This window comes from Zootoca vivipara, chromosome 10, assembly GCF_965207765.1.
Source record: "Zootoca vivipara chromosome 10, rZooViv2.hap1.1, whole genome shotgun sequence".
Classification (NCBI taxonomy): Eukaryota; Metazoa; Chordata; class Lepidosauria; order Squamata; family Lacertidae; genus Zootoca; species Zootoca vivipara.
Genome location: NC_142593.1, coordinates 48,950,278 through 48,973,229, shown reverse-complemented (window position 1 = coordinate 48,973,229; position 22,952 = coordinate 48,950,278). Strand labels below are relative to the sequence as shown.

The window sequence follows — 22,952 nt, the reverse complement described above, 5'->3', positions numbered from 1 at the left end:
GAGTATTTTCAGTTTAAGTACTCCGCGGACCTATCTGGAATGGATTAATCCACTTTCCATTACTTTCAATGGGAAAGTTCGTTTCAGGTTAAGTATGGACTTCCGGAACCAATTACACTCATACCTCGGGTTAAGTACGCTTCAGGTTGAGTACTCTGCGGAAGCGTCTGGAACAGATGAATCCACTTTCCATTACTTTCAATGGGAAAGTTCGCTTCAGGTTAAGTACAGACTTCCAGAACCAATTGCGTTTGCAAACCGAGGTACCACTGTATATAAAGCCCTTAGTGCCTAGGGACCGGTTTACTTGTGGGATCAACTTATCCCACATGCGTCCATTCAATTATTTACAAATTGTACATAATGCTCATTCTGCAGGTGTAAGAAATCAAGTCTTTTTGGTGTGGCAGTACACTTTGAAACTCCCCACCTATTGACATTAAAGGTAAAGGGACCCCTGACAATTAGGTCCAGTCGTGACCGACTCTGGGGTTGCGCGCTCATCTCGCATTATTGGCCAAGGGAGCCGGCGTATAGCTTCCAGGTCATGTGGCCAGCATGACAAAGCCGCTTCTGGCAAACCAGAGCAGCACACGGAAACGCCGTTTACCTTCCCGCTGGAGCAGTACCTATTTATCTACTTGCACTTTGACGTGCTTTCGAACTGCTAGGTTGGCAGAAGCTGGGACCAAGCAACGGAAGCTCACCCTATCGCAGGGATTCGAACCGCCGACCTTCTGATCGGCAAGCCCTAGGCTCTGTGGTTTAACCCACAGTGCCACCTGCGTTCCTATCCATACTTACCCTTAAAAAAAACACAGAGAGAGATAGAAAAAAGAGAGTCCAACATTTTATTTGACGCAAGGAAATTTATAATCTTCTGCCTGCCAAGAGCCAGCAGTACAAGCTTGCCACCAGCAGTCTCGCGTGTTCACCACCATTTGAAAAAGAAAAAAAACGCTCTAATAGATCATTTGGAGTTTAATTGACAACATGAATTAAATCCAGATCAATTTGCATCCATAGAAATACCACAAAAACCACAGTGGCTTGACAGCTAGAAAGCGATAAGCAGATCTATAATGCAGCTCTGAAGAACGGCCTCATATTCCCGCTTGTTCAAAGAGAAGGAAGCCCTCCGTGAAGACAAGAACGCTGGTTTAAAAGACACAAGGCTTCTCACACAGGAGCAATGGAGGAAAATGGGAAGGGCACTCACTTCTCACAATAGTCTACATTCAACGGGGCAGCTTTCTGGAGTAGAGCAGTTACCACTGGAGTACAAACGGCACCTGCTGTCGGTAAGTGTCAACAGTCTGGTGAATGTTTTACATTTACTGGCAATTCTTAAGAGATCCTGAAGGCATTTCAGACAAAGTTGACATTTCCCAGGAAGCACCAAAACTTTGCTATTAAGCAAGTGCCCAGGTGTCATTCTTCATTCCATAATTTTACCATGCACCTGAAGTAACATATGTCAAGAACAAACAAGTCCTTATGACGCACATCTCTAAAATTCCCCACTGGAAATCCTCCTCACATCTTAAGACCTACCAATAAATGACAACATTCACCAGATCCGACATGTCGATTGTTAACAATCTCCAAGAACTGGAATGATCTAAAGTAAGAGGCTGTTGGAAATAGAGCCTGAATTTATAGGCGGTTCCAGTTCAGAAGCATCAGCCAGGCAATTCGCAAGGGTAAAACATCCATTCCAATCAGAGGCGCACACACACTGCGGTTAACGCAAGTTCAGAAATGTAGGTTTGCAAATGCCAATGGCTGTGCACATATTCAGAGGTGTGCAGAATATGCACAGGTCATCAAAAGTGGATTTTTATTTTACCATCTCCAGATCACATTGGTACCAAGCATAGCAGTCGTGGAGAATACAGTGGTGCCTTGCAAGACGAATTTAATTCGTTCCGCGAGTCAATTCATTTTGCGAAAAATTCGTCTTGCGAATCGCGGTTTACCATGGGAATGCATTGAAATTTCTTTTTTTGCCCATGGGAACACATTAATTAAATTTAAATGCATTCTTATGGGAAACCGCGATTCGCAATACGAATTTTTCGCAAAACGAATTCGTCTTGCGAGTCACCATCAGATCACAAGATGCATTCGTCTCGCGAAAAATTCGTCTTGCAGGGCATTCGTCTTGCGAGGTACCACTGTATGCAAGACGGACAATGATCACCAGGTGACGTTCACATTCTCCCCCTAGAATAATTCCCCCCCCCAAAGTGGCATACAAAATTTGCACACAAGCTATGTGTATTAACCGAGCAATGTAAAAAAAAGACACCTCTGATTGATTCATTCTCTGACATTAGTTGGCCATTACCCATACTGAACAAGCAAAGCACAGCATCTCCCGTTGATGATATCAATTTTGCACCTATTCTGCACCTTTGTGTGTAGAGCTGCACAATCGTCAGTGTTTATGCACGTAAACATGAAAAAATCACCTGCCCAACTTGATCACTGAAGGTCTCCAACTGAAACTAGCCTCAGCTTATAGGAGCTGGGACGAGGGTGGCTAGCCCCCATTTTGGAGGCCTGATCAGGACCCCCCCCCCAAGTAATGTTTTACGCTCCAACCACCACCTATACATTTGATTTGACAGCAGCAAAAACAAATCATAGTACACCTGATGTGGGGGTGATAATCCTCACATCTCAGCTCACCTGCACAGATCAGGGGGCCTGCGTGCCTTACCTGTGTTCCAGGTAGAGTGGTGGGTGGCTGGCCACACTCATAGCTGCAGGCCCCAAAGGATTGGCCAAGGCTGAATGTGGTTCCTGGGCCAGAAAATAGGAGTCACTCCTCAGGTCCAAGCATGGACGCAGCACTTCCCTGAGTCTCATCCAGAAGTTACAGAGAGACATTTGTACTTGTTGAACCACAATACACACACAATCGATGCTGTCTCAACGTAGCTTCCCCCCGCCCCAAGCCAGAGGCTACGGCGATTTCTTTACAGGTTATGCTTTCCAAGGGGAAAAAATAAAAGCTATCCCTTCATACAAAGGCCAAGTTTGACCGTGATGATAAACCGAGAAGCCTGGCTTAATACGCCATATTGTGGACCAGCAGAATGCCGCTGTATACCAGCTTGGTGCGATGTCAGAACTAGGGATCACGGTTGGTTTGTCCCTAACAATCCAAACTTTGTTGCTGGCTTAACGAATCCTGGCTCCTTAGGGAGAAACAAACCATGAATGACAAGCTAAGGTGGTTTGTTTACCTGGCTGGGCCTCAATGGCAGGCCTGAAAGTACAGGAAGGCTTATGAGGCCAAGGACCTGGGCCGTAGATTCTCTGGCCCTCACAATGTTGTTGGACTGCAATTCCCATCACCCCTGACCACTGGGCCATGCTGTCTGGGGCTGATGGAGTGGGAGTCAAGCAAGTTCTGAAGGGGCACAAGTTCTCGATCTCTGGCTTATTGGGCAGGCGCTGCCACCGAGACCGCCGAAATCTCACAAAATCGAACAGTTTCCAAAAGAACATCAGGGGGAGGGGGAACCACACCCGTTCAATTTGGATAACTCTGCTGTCAAAGGAACTGAAAGCTGCTGGGCAGAAATGGCAAAACTGACAGACTTCGGGGAAAAGACAACAGTGACTTTGAAAGAGAATGGGAACCATTTATAGTATATTTGCAGAAGCAAAGGAAGACTACTGACTTGATGACAGAATTTAAATAAACATTCACATCTTTAGTGACAAAATATGTAGAAGATAAAAGAATGAATATAATGTGTTTCTTTTTAGAAACAGCAGTGTGTAATTAGGGGGAAATAAATCAGAAAGGGGAGTTTGAGGGTGGCCAGGAGGGAGAGAAGAGGGATTGTGATATGAATGTTATGGATATGTGATGCATGTATTAATAGAAAAATAAAAATAAAAAATCTTTTAAAGCTGCTGGGCTAGTACAGAATCAATCCTGCCTTCTTTGGGGGTGGAAGGTAGGGGAAGAATGAACCCCACAAAAATAAAAAAATAATAAGCTTCATTTTAAAAAAACAAAATACAAATACATGCTTTTAAAAAAGGTGTCAGTTGAAATGAAACAAACCAGTATTAGCAGCATGGCGGTCGGTGTTGTTAGTTGCAGAGTTCCAAGCGCGGAAAAAAACAAAACAAAACACCCCACATAGAGGGAAAAAAAGTAGTATACTACATGGAAGGATTTTTAAAAATACTATTTTTATGACAAGTACATATTAAGAGATCTATGTTGTAACTCTCAGGTCAAGATCTTTGGAGTAGTTCCTTTAGAAGTAATCAAGCTAACCTGGACAGCAAACAGCCCCTGGAAGCTGAAATTGAGCCAGTCGCTATTATTCAACATCCCCGCTGAATCACGAACTCTACTCCAGTATATACGCAGCTCAGTTTTTCAGTGCCTAGTGCTGAGCTTGATGCTGCGAGGTGCTAAGAGTCCCCTGAATGCCTTTATAGGAAGACAAGTGTGTTCTCAGCAACCCCTGCAGGATGAAGCCCTTTGAAATGTTACTTCCCTTCCAACGCAAGATCCCTCCATAGAAACAAAACAAACAAACAAAAGATTTCAGATTCATCCCTCCTTCAGCCCAGTGCAAACCCCATTTGGGACCCTTCTTAGCACACACAGGAGGCTAATCGTCCTGTGTGAAGCGGCCCTGAGCGGGGCAAAAGAAAGCAGTGTAAACGGGCACACGGGGCAGGATCCGCAGGGTTATACTCTGTCAAGTCAACCCACTGCAGATGCGCATCACAGCTCCTGGCTGGTGAAGAACGATTTTGTCTTTCGGCAAGTGGGATTCACGCAAAGCGGGCAACTGAGGGTTAACTGCTTGGAGCAGATTTCGTTCGACTGGAGATGGGAAGAGACCAAGTCTGCGAGGGCCTGAAAATAAGTAAAATAAAATGTTTTTTTTAAAAAAAACAAAACAAAGGACACAAACCACAAACATTAGGCTTCCAACTAACAAGGTAAGTGCAAGTTGGTGATCTTACAACTTTTGTACATTGTTGTTGTTGTTGTTGTTGTTGTTGTTGTTATTGCAAACTCTATTTTCTCTATTTCCTGGTATCAAGAAACATAAGAAGGGCCTTTACTCTAGCCAGAAGCTCAGCCTTGCCCTCGTCGGTTTTGGAAGGAGCATTTGGAAAAGTCCCTTATGCTCAGAGACTTTGTGCCTGCCCATTAGGGGAAATAGGGAGGCCTCGAACATTTATTTCTTAGATGCCCCTTTTATGACAAGGTACGCAGAGATACCACTGACCCGCAGCTGGTGAGGCTTGCTGACCTTCCGGATAAGTCTAAACTCAATTTTCTCCTCTTAGGCAAAGACCACAAGACGACCTGGACGGTCGCCAGATTCTGCGCGCAGATTGCAGGCTCAGACCACCCCCCAAAACAAATTAGTTCGCCAGGAAAACAGTTGAAGTCGGCCTCCAGGGTGTCAGGGCCAATTTGTAGTCCAAATTTTTAGGTCTTTATGTGTATATGCGCTTATCTTAGATTTTAATCTTTAAGCTGTTGTGGCACACTGCTTTATATGTATATTTTCTTCTTGTGAAAGCTGTCCCATTTGTGCATTTCGAGCATGTCCAGGTAAGACCCAGAATGGCCCAGACGAAACCCTAGAGCACTGCTGCCAGCCAGTGTAGACATTACTGAGCTGTGAGGGACGAATTCCCATTGTCTACAGATACAATAGTTTGCTTTCTGGCTTCAACCTTGTTCCATCTGTGTGCATGCAAAGCAGAAGTTCTGCCACTGAGCTACATCCCTTCCTCTTACTTAACAGGAGCGGTAGGGGGAAAAACCTGAACCCCTGTAAAATCGACAAGGATGGGAAACATGTCCATTCCGCCATCCCTCACTAGGAAACTGGAGACTCAAAAGGGGTGGAATTACCTTGGCAAACAATGGGTTTCCATTAAGGGATTCTGCTCTTCGGATGTTTTCGACTCCGCACTGGAGAAGAGGAGAGAGGGCAAATGCTTTAACACGTGATATCATCTCACTAAGTCCATAGCCCTCAGACGAAGAAGCCCTTGTTTCAAGGATGATGCAGAGAGCAACAGGAATTAATGAGCCAGAATTAAGCCCAGTTCATACGTTATTAGAGCAGCAGTACGGGAGCTTTCCTGCAGTCCAGTTATGGTGAGCTTGTGACAGCCTCCAGGTGATCTGCAACTCCTGGTTCCCATCAAACCCAGCCAGGCTGGCCAACAGTCGGGGATGATGAGAGTTGTAGTTCAGCAACATCTGGATTCCCCACTGCCATATGCCACTCTAGTACCGGTACCTTGGAAAAATCTGCAAACACACTGTCGGATTGCCAAGGGACTGGTGAAGTGGGCCCCCCCCCACACACAAAAAACCCAAACCAACCCACTTACATCAACTCTTTTCTGCTACCCAAACCCCCAGAATTTTATCCAAATATGGTTTTTTACTTGCAAACTGCACTGATATTTAGTGCTTGCGCCCAACCAACAGCACATCAGTGAAAAGGGCTGCTTCTATTGGTGGTCGTTTTAACCATCGCAGCCTACCTGCTATTTCACATCCTGGACCTGCTAAATCCTGGACTGTGTCATTCGCTAACAGAGTGCAGAAGAAAACACCCAACACACACATCCTTTTGTCTTTAATGTCTAGTTCCTTGGTGTTGAGTTTTAATTGTTGTTAAGACATACACTACCAGGCTGTGTTCAAGGTTCTTGTTTATATACACAGAGCACTGAACACTTGGGTGTCCACTTGGTAGTGTTTTAGGCATTAATTGTGTATACCAGCCTGACATTTTATCAGACAGAAATACTTCCATGAATAAGGGCAAAATCTCAGGGGTTAGTCTGGGCTGAAAAGTTGGGCTGTAAGCAGACAATACGTAAAATATAACCAAGTACGGTGGCACCTTAAAGTCTAATAAATGTCTAACAACATGAACTTTCATGGACTACATCAAAAATACTATCTTTAATTACAGGTACATACACTCAAACATGGTTGGGGACGAGGGACTATTATACGCCAACCTTTGCCATCCTGGTGCCTTCAAGTGTTTTGTACTACAAAAGCCAACAGGCCCTGGCAGGGGCACCTGGTTGGCGAAGGGTGCCAACACAGACTCGCGGAACCTACCTACCTGTTTTTAAATCACAATAATACTTCATGCAGGCGGCTGATGAAAGTGGGAGTGTAATCCACAAAAGCTCATGCCATAATGAAATCTGTTAAGTTTTTAAAGGTGCCACAAAGATTCTCTGCTGTTTTTGCTGCCAGCAGATAAACGCAGCTGCCCCCTGGAAACAAAACCTACAGCCCTATTTTAAACATGGTTACACAGAAATAAGCATCATGCTACAAGAAAGGAGATTCGAACTAAACATTGGGGGGGGGACTTTTGACAGTAAGAGCTGTTGGGACAGTTGAACGGTCTCTCTCCAGAGGTTGTGGAACTCTCCTTCCTTGTAGGTTTTTAAGCAGAGGCTGGATGACCATCTGTCATGGATGCTTTAGCTGAGATTTCTGCACTGCAGAGGGCTGGACCTTGGGGTCCCTTCAAACTCTACAATTCTGTAACTCCATGTTTATAATGGGATCTGCTTTCTATTAAGCAGGCTTAAAGCCTTCAGCCTGCAACTGTGCAGAATGACAATGAAAGCAGAACAGTTTACCTCACTGGCTAAGACTTGCGCGTATTCGATGTCCAGTTCGTAGAGCGTTTCTATGTGGTCACTAGTAAATGCTATTGGAACCAGCAAAATATTCTTCTTTCCCCTCTGGCAAAGCCCTTTGATCGTCTCGTCTGTCTGAGGACCCAGCCAAGGCATAGGACCAACCTAGGGTAAAGGGGACACACACACACACACAGGGGGGGGGGACATTACATTATTAAGTTGGGATTCAATATATACACCACACTTTAAAGCAGGCGTGGGGATACTTTTAAGCTTTGTGGGTCAGATCCTTATCAGGATCTTCTCTCACGGGCAAATTCTGACCACTGAACAAGCTTATTGCTAACTGTCCTGCGGGCTTTAACTGGACAGTATGCGAATGGTGTCAATAATGGTCTCCACCCCATCATTCTGCCCGGACACTGAGGTCGAGCTCTGAGGGCCTTCTGGCGGTTCCCTCGTTGCGAGAAGCCAAGTTGTAGGGAACCAGGCAGAGGGCCTTCTTGGTGGTGGCGCCTGTCCTGTGGAACGCCCTCCCATCAGATGTCAAAGAGAAAAACAGCTACCAGATTTTTAGAAGACATCTGAAGGCAGCCCTGTTTAGGGAGGCTTTTAATGTTTAATTGTTTTATTTCATTTTTCTGTTGTAAGCCGCCCAGAGTGGCTGGGGAAACCCAGCCAGATGGGCGGGGTATAAATTATTATTATTATTATTATTTGAAATAAAAATATACCTTGGACTGCCACACAAGCCTATACGGGTTGGAATGGTTGAGTTTCTCCATAACCCTCTGAACGGTTGCTCCCACCTCTTGTGGGTACGGATCGCCACGATTAACTACCTAAGGCACAAAAAGCGCAAGTTAGCTAAAACAGCTCAATCAGGGTTAAAACAAACACTACAAATGTTCCCCCTACGCTATCAAACCACTGCGATTAGTCCACACTTTGCGGCAACACATGCCAGTTAAAGGGTTCCCCTTACACATAAGGAGTCCCATCAGATGCAGCCCCAGCCTAAGCTTAGAACCAATTGTTTCTTATACCCAATAAATTATGGCCCCCGTCTGCACCGTCTGCACTATATACGTTTAAAGCAGTATCACGCCACTTTAAACAGCTATGGCTTCCTGCAAAGAATCCTGAGAAATGGAGTTTTGCCAAGGGTGCTAAGAGTTGCTAGGAGACCCTAGTTACAGGTAGGTAGCCATGTTGGTCTGAGGAGACCCTAATTCTCCTTACAGAGCTACACTTGACAGAGTGGTTCTGCCATCCATCCCACTTTCTATGGAGATAGTTTAATAGATAGTTTAATACAAGGAACAAGGCATTTCAAGCAGATGCAATACGTTATCATATTATTTAAAAAATAATTTTAATTGGGTTGCTCTTCCACTGAAGCGACATTTGTGCCTTCAAACCCCAGACAGCTTAATTCAGAAGTGCAGTACAGTATTGCAAATTATTTTTTGGTGCTAAAGAGAACCACTAGATGGCACCAAATTTCCACAGATCACAAAAATCCCTGGAAAATGATATGAGGAAGAACCCAGTATTTCTGGCGCTCTACACTCAGACATACATAATTTTATTTGTGTGCCGCCTTTTCGGCAGTTCAAACCATGCTCAAGGCGGCTTACAACATGAGAAAAAAACACAACATAACAAAAGTAGTCATGAACAATAAATAAAACATTTTGAAATGCACAACCAAGCTGTACACTTTCCATATAAATCACAAGATCTAAAATAAAGATACAACAACAGCAGCCCTGGCCAGAAGTTGGTTCAGCAGCCTCAGCTTTTGTAGCTGGAGTCAGTCCAGGCTCCACCCTCCCAGGCCAAGTGGAAGAAGGCCTGCAAGGCAGGGAACAGGTCTTGTGCATGGACAGGCAAACTGGTGTATGGATCATTAGATCATACAAACAAGGATTTTTTAATATAAAAAATCACCCCTCTAAGAAAATATTTTGCAGCTTTGGAAATGGATTGCTGTTACTCACAGACATTGGCAGAGAGTGAGCAGAGAACAGGATGACTACATCTTTCCTTTTGTCAGGTGGAAATAAGCCCAGTTCCTTCTGGATATGGTCTGCAAAGCACTGAAAAGTTGGGAGAAAAAAAACAAGTCCGAATACCAGCCTCCCCAATCATGACAGTGATCCTCGAGCACAGTTGAGAATTTGAATGCTAATAATAATAATAATAATAATAATAATAATAATAATAATAATAATAATAATATCATCCTATGTTATACCAAGATTTTCTTCCAACCTTTCTAGGCATGCACCAACTAACAACCATGCATTTTTACATAAGAATAATAAAAAAAACAATTATAAAATATGGTAAAAGGCTCCAAGTAAAAACCCTTACCTATTCAGCTATCTACAGGTGAAAAATCGGAAAATTAGAATATCGTCGAAAAGTGCATTTATTTCAGTAATGCAACTTAAAAGGCGAAACCAATATATGAGATAGATGCATGACATGCAAAGCAAGATATGTCAAGCCTTTATTTGCTGTAACTGTAATTATTTGTCGTTAGACGGGTCAATTATAAATGGAATGTAATTAATGAAATGTAATAGCGATGTTTATTTTTGTTTTTGTATTATTGCAACTATTTGTTTTATTACTGTGGAATTTCCAAAAGAAAGCATTTGTAAAAATTAAAAGAAAAATAAATAATAATAATGTTTCATTACTGAAATAAATGCACTTTTCGACAATATTCTAATTTTCCAAGTTTCACCTGTATTTGTTTCACAAGTACAGCCTCGAGCTCCTTGAGGAACCTACGTTCTGACTGCAAATCGGAGAGATCCTATCAGTGTTTTTCCAACTTGGGAGTCCCCAGCTGTTGTTGGACTACAACTCCCATCATCCTGCTGGCTAGGGATGATGGGAGTTGTAGTCCAACAACAGCTGGAGACCCAAGTTGCAGAAACACTGTCCTGCATCCTGCCCCCACAGACACTTGGCACCTTGGTTTCCACTGCTCCTCGCTTCGATACCCACCAAGAATTCCGTACCTGAATGAGAAGGGGATGCGTTGGCCACCTGTCAATTGTGCTCCACTTCATCTTTGGCTTATCCCCCCTTTTGTTATAGTAGCGATAAATAGCGTTTAAGCTGCTCCCTGAAGGGGACAAAAGCAAGGAGCCCATCAGAAAGGCAAAAAGAGCAGAAAATGCGACTTGTGGTAAGGAAGGAGGGGATACAGAGGCTCTGCAAAGGAAGAGTCCCCTGCTGGATCAGACCCAAGGTCCATTTAGTCCAGCATTCGACCTCTCACAGGGGTCAGGCTGGTGTCGCCAGGAAGATACGCCACTCAAAAAGGACATATTGTTCTTGTTAATTATTAACCGTTACTGAATTTACATACCGCTTCATTGACCAAGTGGCTTCGAAGCCGTTTACAAGTTTAAAGACAGTTACCAGAAAATATAAACGCACGTTAAAATACACAAGGCAATTCCAACAAAACACTGAAACAGACACACACAATTAAAATGAGCGATAAAACAAGACCTTAACATTAGCAAGTTAAGAGAGGAGGTTCGGGGGAGAGCTCATGTAACGAAACATGTCTTCAAGAGGAATTCCACAACTAAAAAGGTCATGTTACCACCAGCTAATAATTTTCGGGCTGTGGCACAGCTAAGCAGGTTCCACATTTCCCCTGCCTATTGTTCTAAACCATTTTTTTAAAATCACGTTTTGAATACCAGTTTTTGCTGCACGTCCACATTTAAGTAAAATCATACCTGCCTGGCTGCTTGCTGACATAACCGCCAGCTGACTTTCACATAAAGCAAGACCAGAAGAAATTGTACAATGGGCCATAGGAGAACCCTGTACAATATTGCTGCTGCTCCTGCCCAAGTAGAGCTCAAGTGGCAGAGTGCTTGCTTGGCATGCAGAAAGTCCAATTCCTAGCAACTCAAGGCAGCGCTGGGGGGGGGGGGACTCCTGGAGAACTCGTGCTGGGGTTCTAGCAAGCCTAGATGCTAGTACCTGACTTGAGCCTGCTCTGTAGTACTAGATGTGCAGAATGGGCTGCGGTTACTCAAAATCAAGAGGAAAACACTCTAGACATGTTTGTAGACTAACTCTTTTGATATTGCCTTCTGTATTCTTGTTGAGGCATAGAATAAGCAGATTTCCAGAGCTGGTCCCCGGATTAGACCAAGCCCTGCCTTTGGAGGCCAGGCAATGATTCTGTCCTCCAGGTACGACCTCACCTGTGGTGGAGCAGCTGTACTGTGGGTACTGTGTGAAAGCGACAGCCCGTTCAATGCCATCCTCCTCCATCTCTTCAATGGCTTCTTCCGTCAGAGGGTGGACGTAGCGGAAACCGATGTAGTACTTGTGCGGCGCTGGAAACAGAAGACAGCTGGTGACCTTATTTTGTGGAGCAACATGATCTAAACATTATGCGAGGCAGCCTTTTGCTACCCTGGCGCCTTCCAGATGTCTTGGATCACACACGTGATCCAATGGGAGTTGTAGTCCAAAATCATGTGGCGGGCACCAGGTTGGCGAAAAGCTGGTGTAAACATTGCCTGTACCTTCCAGTTGCAAGAGCGTCTGCACTGTGGTCTTTTCTACTCTACCTTATTAATATTTTTAAAAACAATAAAGAGGGGCTAGACTAGATGACCCTCGGGGTCCCTTCCAACTCTACGATTCTGAAAGGCTCCCCAAGTGGTGTATTTACAACAGTGTTAGAAACTGGGTTATGAAAGCTAGGAGCTAAACGGCACCTTAAACCAAGGTTATGGGTGCAACAACAGAATGCCTAGGCACACTATTTTTAATAACAAGAATACAAAGCTGAAAATGAACGAACTGCAGCTAAAATATTATGTTCATTTTTCACATGATCTAGTCCTTCCCCTGCCAGCCCCCCCCCCTAATATTCTTAAGTTTGTCTTTTCTCCAGTCTTCAGAGAGTAGCTGGCAGGAAAAGGTCCTCCTTTCCTTCCACTCTGCAGTTTTAATCTGAAATCTTAGATGCAGTACTGCACCCAGAGCTCAGAAACTGCTCGTGCTAATGAAATTCACTGTCACAAAATGCACCTAGAACAATGGGAGTTTTGGACTTACACTAGAGGGTTTGTGTGTGACCTAAATCCTCAAACTGAAAAAAAACCAGCTGGTTTGCACATCTTTTTAATAGAACAGGAGCACTTTGGGCAAACATCATAGCAACTCCCAATGACCCACTAAATCGGTATTTTGCCAAATAGGTAACCCTGACAGCTGGAAAGGAGAAAACAAGACAAAATAACCATTTTAAACAGAACTCCAAGGAAGCAAAGACTTCCATCATGTTGGAGCCGCAGACTTCAGCATGCTTCCAAGAAGCGTTGTTCCCCTTTCCTACCTGCTTTGTACTTATCTAACAAAAAAAAACACTAGCCTGCAGCCATGGTAGAAGCAGAAGAGGCCTGCCCGACATAATAGGAGTGAAAGTTAAGATGCAGAGGATGTACAAATAGATAAAAGACAGGGTGGCTTTCACTGGGGAAACCAGGCTGTAAAATCAGAGGGAGTGATGAGGTCTGACAGGAGCAGATAAGGCTCCCTAAACCATTAACTTAATGCTCCCAATTCCCCAGCCCCTTTAAACACACTAATTTTACTATAAAGCTCCTGACTTGCCTGACAAGGCAAGGGAGTATTGGAGACTAGCCTTCAGACCTTTCGCAGTTTGCTTACTCGTGTCACGAACATTATCTACGGGCGCTAGTTCAATTACCGCAGTTCGCATGTGCAATTGCTCTGCAACGCACATCATTCTGTGACCCACGCTAGCAGGTTCCTTCATAAAGCACTGTGCTTGCGGATACCAAAGTTCCGCCTGGTGGCTTTGATCCAGAATGGCTGATGGACACATCACCAGGTCAAGAGATGGACAGGCAATGCATGGTAACCAAGCACATCTGGGTCTGGGTCTGCTGATGGGGAGGGTTCAGGTGCAGTTGTTACTTGGTTCAACCTGTTCCACCTACCACAGAACTCTGGTTATTTGGGTGCCTGACAAATGGACCGTTTAGAGAGTGGGGGAGGGTGTCTGATAAGGTTCCCATTTTGCCAGACTCCCCCGGTGCCCTCAAGTTGAGCAACTGTCATCGGCCCCACCCAACACTTGCAAGGTTCCTCCCTTGAGTTGAAGCTGGATGATAAGGAGTAACGGTTTCGGCGGGAACGGCGAGCCACACTCGGATCTGCTTGTGTTCAGTCTCAGTGGCCAGGGAGACTTGTTGGAGCTGCTTCAAACATGAACAGGCAGCGTTATGGCCGGGCTACAATCCACCCTTCTCTTTCTTTGAGAAGCATCGCTCACTGTTCCTCACAACATCCGTTTGAGGTCTGCCATGAAACGGGCCGCTAAACGCAGCAACTATACTGCGGAATTTGTTAGCTCTGCGTATTAGGCAGGTGCCTTCTGTGTTTACCGAGCAAAGCACTGCTCCGTCTAGCTCAGTACTGTCAACACGGACTGGCAGCAGCTCTCTGGGGTTTTATGCAGGTGATAGTCCCAGCCCGACCTGGAGATGCTGGGGATTGAACCTGTGACCTTTGGCCTGCAAAGCAGATGCTCTACCACTGAGCTACAGCTCTTCCCTAGAGGGCTTTGCCTCTGGTTATAACTATTATTATTATTATTATTATTTGTACCCTACCCATCTGAGTGGAGCAGCTCCAACACATATAAAAACATAACAAAACATTAAACAACTTCCCTACGCAGTGCTGCGTTCAGATTTCTTCTAAAGGTTGCATAGTTACTTATTTCCTTGACGTCTGATTGGGGGGCATTCCACAGGGAGGGTGCCATTTCTGAGAAGGCCCTCCCGCCTGGTTCCCTGTAACTGCGCTTCTCGCATTTTAGGACACGACAGTCGTACCTCGGAAGCCGAACGGAATCCGTTCCAGAAGTCCGCCCGACTTCCAAAATGTTCCGAAACCGAGGCGCGGTTTCCAATTGGCTGCAGGAAGCTCCTGCAGCCAATCGGAAGCCATGGAACCCACGTCGGAAGTTCGGGTTCCAAAGAACATTTGCAAACCGGAACACTCACTTCCGGGTTTGTGGCGTACCGGGAGCCAAAATGTTTGAGTCGCAAGGCGTTCGACTTCCAAGGTACATGGTACAAGGTACATGGATTTTTTCACATGCACCACTTGGACGAGAATATTTTTCTTGGCTTTGCGCCATACTGATATGTGCATAGTTTTTTTAAAAAAGTATTTATAGGACATGCCTAAAGGCAGGACACACATACCAGAGTGAGGAGACATTTCATCCAACAGCTTCACCATGCCTTCTCCTTGCATAGCAGTCCATTTCTTAATAGGCGACCCTCCACCAATCCGACTATACTGTTCCTGGATTTTGGGCGTACGTCGCTTGGCAATAAAAGGCGCCAGCTTACTGAAATGTCGAGAGACGACCGTTAGCGATAGCAACCTCACTTTACCTCTGTCCCGCTCAGCATCATAAAAAAGGGTTTTTTTGTTTGTTTTTTAAAGCAGCATCTTTAAATTTATAATTTAAATTTATAATTTATACCCCGCCCATCTGGCTGGGTTTCCCCAGCTACTCTGGGCAGAATATTAAAATACAATGATTCATCAAATATTAAAAGCTTCCCTAAACAGGGCTGCCTTCAGATGTCTTCTAAAAGTTATTTCTTTGACATCTGATGGGAGGGTGTTCCACAGGGCAGGCGCCACCACCGAGAAGGCCCTCTGCCTGGTTCCCTGCAACTTGGCTTCTCGCACCGAGGGAACCGCCAGAAGGCCCTCAGTACTGGACCTCAGTGTCCAGGCTGAACGATGGGGGTGGAGACACTCCTTCAGGTATACTGGACCGAGGCCGTTTAGGACTTTAAAGGTCAGCACCAACACTTTGAATTGTGCCCAGAAACGTACTGGGAACCAATGTAGGTCTCTCAGGACCAGTGTTATGTGGTCTCGGTGGCCGCTCCCAGTCACCAGTCTAGCTGCCGCATTCTGGATTACAGTAGTTGTAGCTTCCAGGTCACCTTCAAAGGTAGCCCCACGTAGAGCGCATTGCAGTAGTCCAAGCGGGAGATAACCAGAGCATGCACCACTCTGGCAAGACAATCCGCGGGCAGGTAGGGTCTCAGCCTGCGTACCAGATGGAGCTGGTAGACAACTGCCCTGGACACAGATTTCAGATTGAGCCATCAGCAGCTATGCACATGTTAGCACATCTGGAAACCACTGGCTGGCATGGCATGGCATGGCACTGCAAGCCAGCCGTTTGCAGGAGCTGAAGGCACCGTTTCAATGTTACCAGACATATGCAACACCACACAAGGTGTCAAATACTTTCCACTTACCTGCATCACATTTAAGTCAGTGCTAATGAAAACACCAACCAAGGCAAGGAAGTCAACTATCACCCTTCCTGACCAAAAGCCTGCTCAGATTGATGTGTGTTTTAATCTGCCTTTAGCTTATTGCTAATTATTTTACAAATGTTCTAAGTAGTTGTTTTTAACTGCTTTTGCCGGTCATTTTATTGCTTTGCTCTCTTCATGAATTGCTTTAAGGGTGGGTGTTTTTAAACAACAACAACAATCAAATGGTGTATACATTTTATGAAACAAGAAGGAAAGAAAGCCAGGTGTTTAAAAAAGGAAGAAAGGAAGGAAGGAAGGAAGGAAGGAAGGAAGGAAGGAAGGAAGGAAGGAAGGAAGGAAGGAGAGGTCCTAAGCCTCCTAAATGAACAGTGAGCAACTGAGCACGACTTCTGGCAGACCATTGCACTAAGCCTTACTTTTGGATCGGAAGAGTCATTAGGTCTCTGTCGAGGAAAAGCCTAAGCAGAAAATCATGGACGTCTCCAAGTGTCTCTGGGCCTCCCATGTTTAACATCAAGATCCCCGTTTTAGGTTTCCTATAGGAAAAAAGAGAACAGGAGGATATGTTTAACACATCAATTTGAAATAAAACAAGGGCTGCCGCCTTCCACTTTCCATTTTTTGTTTGTTTCCTATTTGCCCGACTGTGAGATATTTTAACCTTGGGGGGGGGGTTAACCAGCAGCGTGGCTGCCACATAGTGCGAGGACTACAACTCCCAGCATCCCCCAGCTACTCCTGTGTCCCCAGATATTGGCCATGCTGGCTTGGGCTGATGGGAGGTGGAGTCCAACCCACGTTTGGAAGGCATCATAATGGGTACCCGTTTTAAATTACTGTTATTTTATTAAGTTACAGGTAGGTAGCCTTGTTGGTCTGACATAATCAAAACAAAAAATAAAAAAATTCCTTCCAGTAGCACCTTAGAGACCAACTAAGTTTGTCATTGGTATGAGCTTTCGTGTGCATGCACACTTCTTCAGATATCTGAAGAAATGTGCATGCACACGAAAGCTCATACCTATGACAAATTTAGTTGGTCTCTAAGGTGCTACTGGAAGGAATTTTTTTATTTTATTTTTATTGAAACTCTATATTGAAGTTTTACATTTTATTTTACGTCCAAATTGCTTCGAAAAGGCTTTCTCTCCCCCCACTCCATCCTGAAAGGCGGCCTAGAAGACATCTGGAGGCAGCCCTGTTTGGGAAGATTTTAGCGTGTGATGTTTTATTCTATTTTTAATCTGTTGGCAGCCGCCCAGAGTGGCTGGGGAAATCCAGCCGGATGGGGAGGATATATATATATATATATAAATAAATAAATAAATAAATAAATAAAAATAATCGTTAACACTGCAAAATAAGTAATTCCACCAAGGCTTTTTTTTTAGTCAGAACTCACCGGAACTCAGTTCCAGCACCTCCCAGGTGGGCTCCACGGCCATTATAAGAGAACAAGGGAGGCTGTTGACTCCTCAGCAGCCAACAGGTAACACTAGCTTAAAAGGTAAAGGGGCCCCTGACCATCAGGTCCAGTCGTGTCCGACTCTGGGGTTGCGGCGCTCATCTCACTCTATAGGCCGAGGGAGCCAGCGTTTGTCCGCAGACAGCTTCCGGGTCATGTGGCCAGCATGACAAAGCTGCTTCTGGCGAACCAGAGCAGCGCACGGAAACACCGTTTACCTTCCCGCCGGAGCGGTCCCTATTTATCTACTTGCACTTTGAAGTGCTTTCGAACTGCTAGGTGGGCAGGAGCTGGGACCGAGCAACGGGAGCTCACCCCCTTGCAGGGATTCGAACCACCGACCTTCTGATCAGCAAGCCCTAGGCTCAGTGGTTTAACCCACAGCGCCGACACACACCAAAATCCTCGCCATTTTTATTTCTAAGCAAGCCTCACTGTGTTCCAATTGGGCTTACTCCCTGTTAAGTGTATGCACAGCCTGACATTACTCTTAAATTTTTTTCGCAGGGGTGAGAAGCCTGCTGCCCTCCAAATACTGGTGGGCTCCAACACCCCCCCCCCTCGCCCCTGACTGTCAGCTGTGCTAGCCAGGGCTGATGGGAACTGCAGTCCACCAATATCTGCAGAGCTGCAGGGTCCCCCACCCCTGCTCTGAAAAGCATGTACCCGGTAATTTCTCTGCAGTTCTACAGTTTAAACTACACCCATATGTAGGGCTTTATCAGTTCCTGTGCAGATGAACCACCCGCAAACAACTCCCTACCTCTTTTCAGGTTGGGCCTGGGGCTTGGTTTTTTTGGCCTGCACAGCTGCCGTTGCTGTTGACTGACATCTCCCTTGTAACTGGACTCTTGCCCGACTGCAGCCATTGCTTGCTGTGACTAGACAAGAGCAAGGGGAAAAACAGAACAACCCACAATTAGTTTATTACTTGATTTGTTTCTTTACAATGCGGTATTTCGTTCATTCAAAACCCATGAGAAGCTGCCTTAGACGGAGTCAGATTATTCGTCCCCACTAAGCCCAGAACAGTCCATGCTGACCTCCAAGAACTGACCGAGGGACTTTCTCCATGCGTAAAACGGCCTCTGTCACTGAGCTACAGCGTTTCCTCGAAAATGCACACACGGATGCAAATGCAATTAGAAAATAAACACAACAGAAAATCCCCCGGTAAGCAGGTGTCAGGCCTTTAGGAAGAAATTAAGGACTGGTTTATTTCACTCTACAGTTGTTAAATTTAAGCATATTTCTAGGGCCATTTCTAGGACTCTTATTGTGGGGGTTTTCTGTCTCCGCAACGCCGCCTACCCACTTAATGATGCATGCACAATGGGCATGCTTTAGTAATCTTTCATAATATGGTGCCTTGTGAGAAGTCAAAACTTGACCCCCCAAATGTCTATTATGGATCTTTTCCAATTTGCCTATAAAACAACAAGAAGGGCTGCATTTGTGGGCAGTTGACTTTCTCTAGAGCAGGGGTCGGCAAAGTTTTGTGGCTTGGGCCAGTTCACGGTCCCACAGACGCTGCAGTAGGCTGGAGTGCGCGTATGTGCAAACGATATTTCCGGTGCTCCTTCCGGGGTGTGGAGGAGGCGTGCGCAGCTTGCCATTGGGAAGCCGGCCAGCATCACGGAAGGCGGTTCCCGCTCTGCTCCGCGCCAGTTTAGCATGGCGCACGGGAGCCGACCGAGCAGGCGGCGGGGGTCCATGAGCCGGTTAAACGACCCCCATGGGCCGCTTGGGGTCCCCCATGGGTTGCCGACCCCTGGTCTAGAGCTTGGGGCGGGGGGGGGGAAACCAACTTCACAGCTGATAACAGGAGTGCAAGCTGCTCACCTTCACTTGCAAAGTTGGCAATACCTAACCTTCATAGTCTAGGATCACACTTTCAACATTTTGTGTTTTGGTCAGTGTTAGAAACTGAGATATGAAAGCTAAGAGCTAATGGGCACCTTAAACCTAGGTTATGGACGCAAGAATGGAATGATAAAAAGGTAAAGGGACCCCTGACCATTAGGTCCAGTCGTGACCGACTCTTGGGTTGTGCGCTCATCTCACATTACTGGCCGAGGGAGCCGGCGTACAGCTTCCAGGTCATGTGGCCAGCATGACAAAGCCGCTTCTGGCAAACCAGAGCAGCACATGGAAACGCCGTTTACCTTCCCGCTGTAGCGGTTCCTATTTATCTACTTGCATTTTGACGTGCTTTCGAACTGCTAGGTTGGCAGGAGCTGGGACCAAGCAACGGGAGCTCACCCCGTCACAGGGATTCAAACCGCCGACCTTCTGATCAGCAAGCCCTAGGCTCAGTGGATATTATGTTCATTTTTCACATGGTCTCTAGTCCTTCCCCTGCCCACCCCACTAATACTCTTAAGTTTGTCTTTTCTCCAGTCTTCAGAGAGTAGCTGGAAGTGGGGAGGCAGGAAAAGCTCCTCCTTTTCTTCCACACTGCAGTTTTCATCTGAAATCTTAGTCACAGTACTGAGCCCAGAGCTCAGAAACTGCTCACGCTGATGAAATTCCCTTCTGCAAAGAGTGCCTAGAACAATGGGAGTTTCGAACACTGGTTTTGGTAGAAACATTTCATTCTAGCCTTCCAACGGATGTGACAGGTATAATCATACATGCAAGTTCGGTATGAAAGCCTTGAAATGGGCTTCAAATTCAATTACAGGGGTTAGATTGGCTGCTTTGGTTTCCCCTTCACACCTTTTAAATATTTTTTGTTCTGAAAACTTTGAGGCTTCCCAACATGCTGAAACCTCCCGTTTTTGCTACAATTCTTTTGACATTCACCACCTGAGTTTTCCCTTAAAGGAAAAGATTATACCTAGTGGGGGAGGGAGAAGACACAAGCATGCCATATTTAAAAATGAGCCTTGCAACATCTAACTGAGAGGCAGGTCAGCAAAAACTGCAGATATAATAATAATAATAATAATAATAATAATAATAATAATAATAATTTATTATTTATACCCCGCCCATCTGGCTGGGTTTCCCCAGCCACTCTGGGCTGCTTCCAACAGAAAAATGAAATAAAATAATCTATTAAACATTAAAAGCCTCCCTAAACAGGGCTGCCTTCAGATGTCTTCTAAAAATCTGGTAGCTGTTTTTCTCTTTGACATCTGATGGGAGGGTGTTCCACAGGGCAGGCGCCACCACCGAGAAGCCCCTCTGCCTGGTTCCCTGCAACTTGGCTTCTCGCAACGAGGGAACCGCCAGTGTCCGGGCAGAATGATGGGGGTGGAGACGCTCCTTCAGGTATACTGGACCGAGGCCATTTAGGGCTTTAAAGGTCAGCACCAACACTTTGAACTGTGCTCGGAAACATACTGGGATCTCTTTTGTTTCTTAAATGTTGACAATATTCATTCCACAGTATTTATTCCTTCACCCTAAGGTTCCCAGGATGGGTTACAGCACCACAAAATACAGCTATTTTTTAAAACAAAAAAACCCACCAGATTAAAACAGTTGCAACTATTTAATTTAAACTTAAACACACCCCAAGGCGAAACAGTTCCAAGCAGAACAACAATCAAACTCCCTGCAGTTTGCGCTTTCCAAACTCCCCCTCTCCCCTCCCTGATGATGCACGCCGGATGCACAAGCTCTCCAGCGGTAGCGCTAAGCCCTTTACGCAAACTCTCCTCTCCGGCAGCCACGTTGTGTAACAAGATCTCGGCGTCAGCAACACGGATCCCCTTTCCGTTTCTTTTCGCACCCAAATTAACGATCGCTTGCACAAAACTAACCGCGCGTACCTTACTTAGCCTTACCTGGCTGGGACGGATATAGTCCGCGCGCATTCTGCGGGGCTCAGGTGGGCGTGGATTTTTATTTTTCTGAAACTATCTCCCCCTTTTCGCTCGCTCAAGTACTAAACAGGCTTGCCTTGTTTTGCTGATTTATGCAAGGCGTGCTGGAAACCCCCCCACACACACACACACCTGATTCCGGTTAAAAAGTTGCACCGGGTTGCGCAAAAGCCGTTTCAGTGCCGTCACTTTAACAAAATAAAAAAGCAACGTAGAAGTCCTTATGTAAGAGAGACGCCGGGCAGAGAGCCCTCTGCAACATGCTGTTTGCATAACGCCGTTTCTCTCTCTTTCCCACCCACCCACCCACCCCTCCAATGAAGACCCCGGGAGATCGACCTCCGCAGCAAAGGCGCATCTCTCGCCACCCCGGGGGAAAGGAGGGTGCAAGCGCAGAGCACCCCAGCCTCATTTCTCCAAGCAAAACCCACAGTTAAAAGGGACTCTCCCCATCAGCAAGGAAGAGAGGGGGGAAGGAAATAGGCATTGCAACGACCCTTTGGAGAAAGATGCAGCCGGTTGTTCACTTACATGGGTACAAGGCTCGGTTTGCAGCTCTGAAGGCAGCAGCCATGTTTGTGTTAACTAAATGCATTCCGTTACTGTGCAGCAGCCCGACTAGTACAGTTCCTTCTTCAAGTTAACTGAGCTGCTTTGTTGCATGCATGCCTTCCCTGGGAGTCTCGCCTACACTGGTGGTTTGGTTTTTTTTTAATCTCTCCAGAAGAAGCACTTATTGCTCGCCTTGGCTGTGACAAGCCAGCGAGAGGGGCGGGGCGACGAGAGAGAAAAGGCGAAAAGACCTTTGTGCGCAAAAAGGGGCGGAACGCGGCGCCTCCTTCTCCGCCCTTCCCACGGTCTGCAAGGCGAGTCACGTGCAGGGACGGGGACCCGGGGGGGGGGGGGAGCCAGCAGACGCACGAAGGAGGGAGTCGGCGCTTTTAGGCTAGATGGGACTTTAAAAGCCCCCTAACTCTTTTATAAAAGCTTTTTTGGACCATACGAGGAAAAAAACAACAACCCCCAAACCTGACCTTTATCAGGTCAACTGAAATGTCACAAAAAGGCGAAGTTGCTTCCAGATGCCGTTCTTCTTGAGCATGCACAAAATTTGGCCGATTTATTTAGCGTTTGCCGAGAGGTGGGACAATGTTAGGCTACTCGCGGGGTAGCATCATTCTGGTGTGTGCAAAAAAACAGTTTCCAGAGTGGTTCAGCAATGTTGACTTCATATTATTCATTCTGATTCGATTGTGAGGACCACATAGAATCATAAGAGTTGGGAGGGACCCCCACAGTCATCCAGTCCAACCCCCTGCAATGCAGGAATTCTGCCCACAGCTGTCCCTGGGTGGGTTTGAACCACCAACCTGCTGCTTAACAGCCAGACACTTTGACTCATTGTGCCACAGGAAGAAGACAATGTCGGCTCTTTATTTAGCCCTCATTCTGATGTGTTTGTGCAAAGTTTCTGGAGAGAGTTAAGACTTTATATTCTGGAGAGAGTTAAGACTTTCTGGAGAGAGTTATGACTTTTTGTTGCATATTCATTCTGAT

At 45.8% G+C, this 22,952-nt stretch overlaps 1 protein-coding gene across 1 annotated transcript; it reads right to left on the bottom strand.

Annotated features, from left to right (window-relative positions):
- Nucleotides 1–837: 837 nt before the first annotated feature.
- On the bottom strand, nt 838–22,251 carry FECH (ferrochelatase). Its single transcript, XM_035100981.3, has 11 exons — nt 21,927–22,251; nt 18,326–18,443; nt 16,514–16,633; nt 14,991–15,139; nt 11,943–12,077; nt 10,731–10,837; nt 9,696–9,794; nt 8,427–8,534; nt 7,690–7,854; nt 5,918–5,977; nt 838–4,900 (listed from the first exon to the last, which is right to left on the bottom strand). Exons 1-11 carry the CDS (start codon nt 21,988–21,990, stop codon nt 4,766–4,768), a joined length of 1,260 nt encoding a protein of 419 aa, XP_034956872.2. The 5' UTR covers nt 21,991–22,251; the 3' UTR covers nt 838–4,765.
- Between the last annotated feature and the right edge of the window lie 701 nt (nt 22,252–22,952).

Coding starts and splice junctions, on each gene's coding strand:
- FECH (XM_035100981.3), bottom strand. CDS start 21,990: ATGCATTTAGTTAACACAAACATGGCTGCTGCCTTCAGAGCTGCAAAC. Junction 7,855..8,426: donor GGCTTGTGTGGCAGTCCAAG/GTATATTTTTAT, acceptor CCTTTACCCTAG/GTTGGTCCTATGCCTTGGCT. Junction 5,978..7,689: donor CGCAAGTCTTAGCCAGTGAG/GTAAACTGTTCT, acceptor CCTCTTCTCCAG/TGCGGAGTCGAAAACATCCG.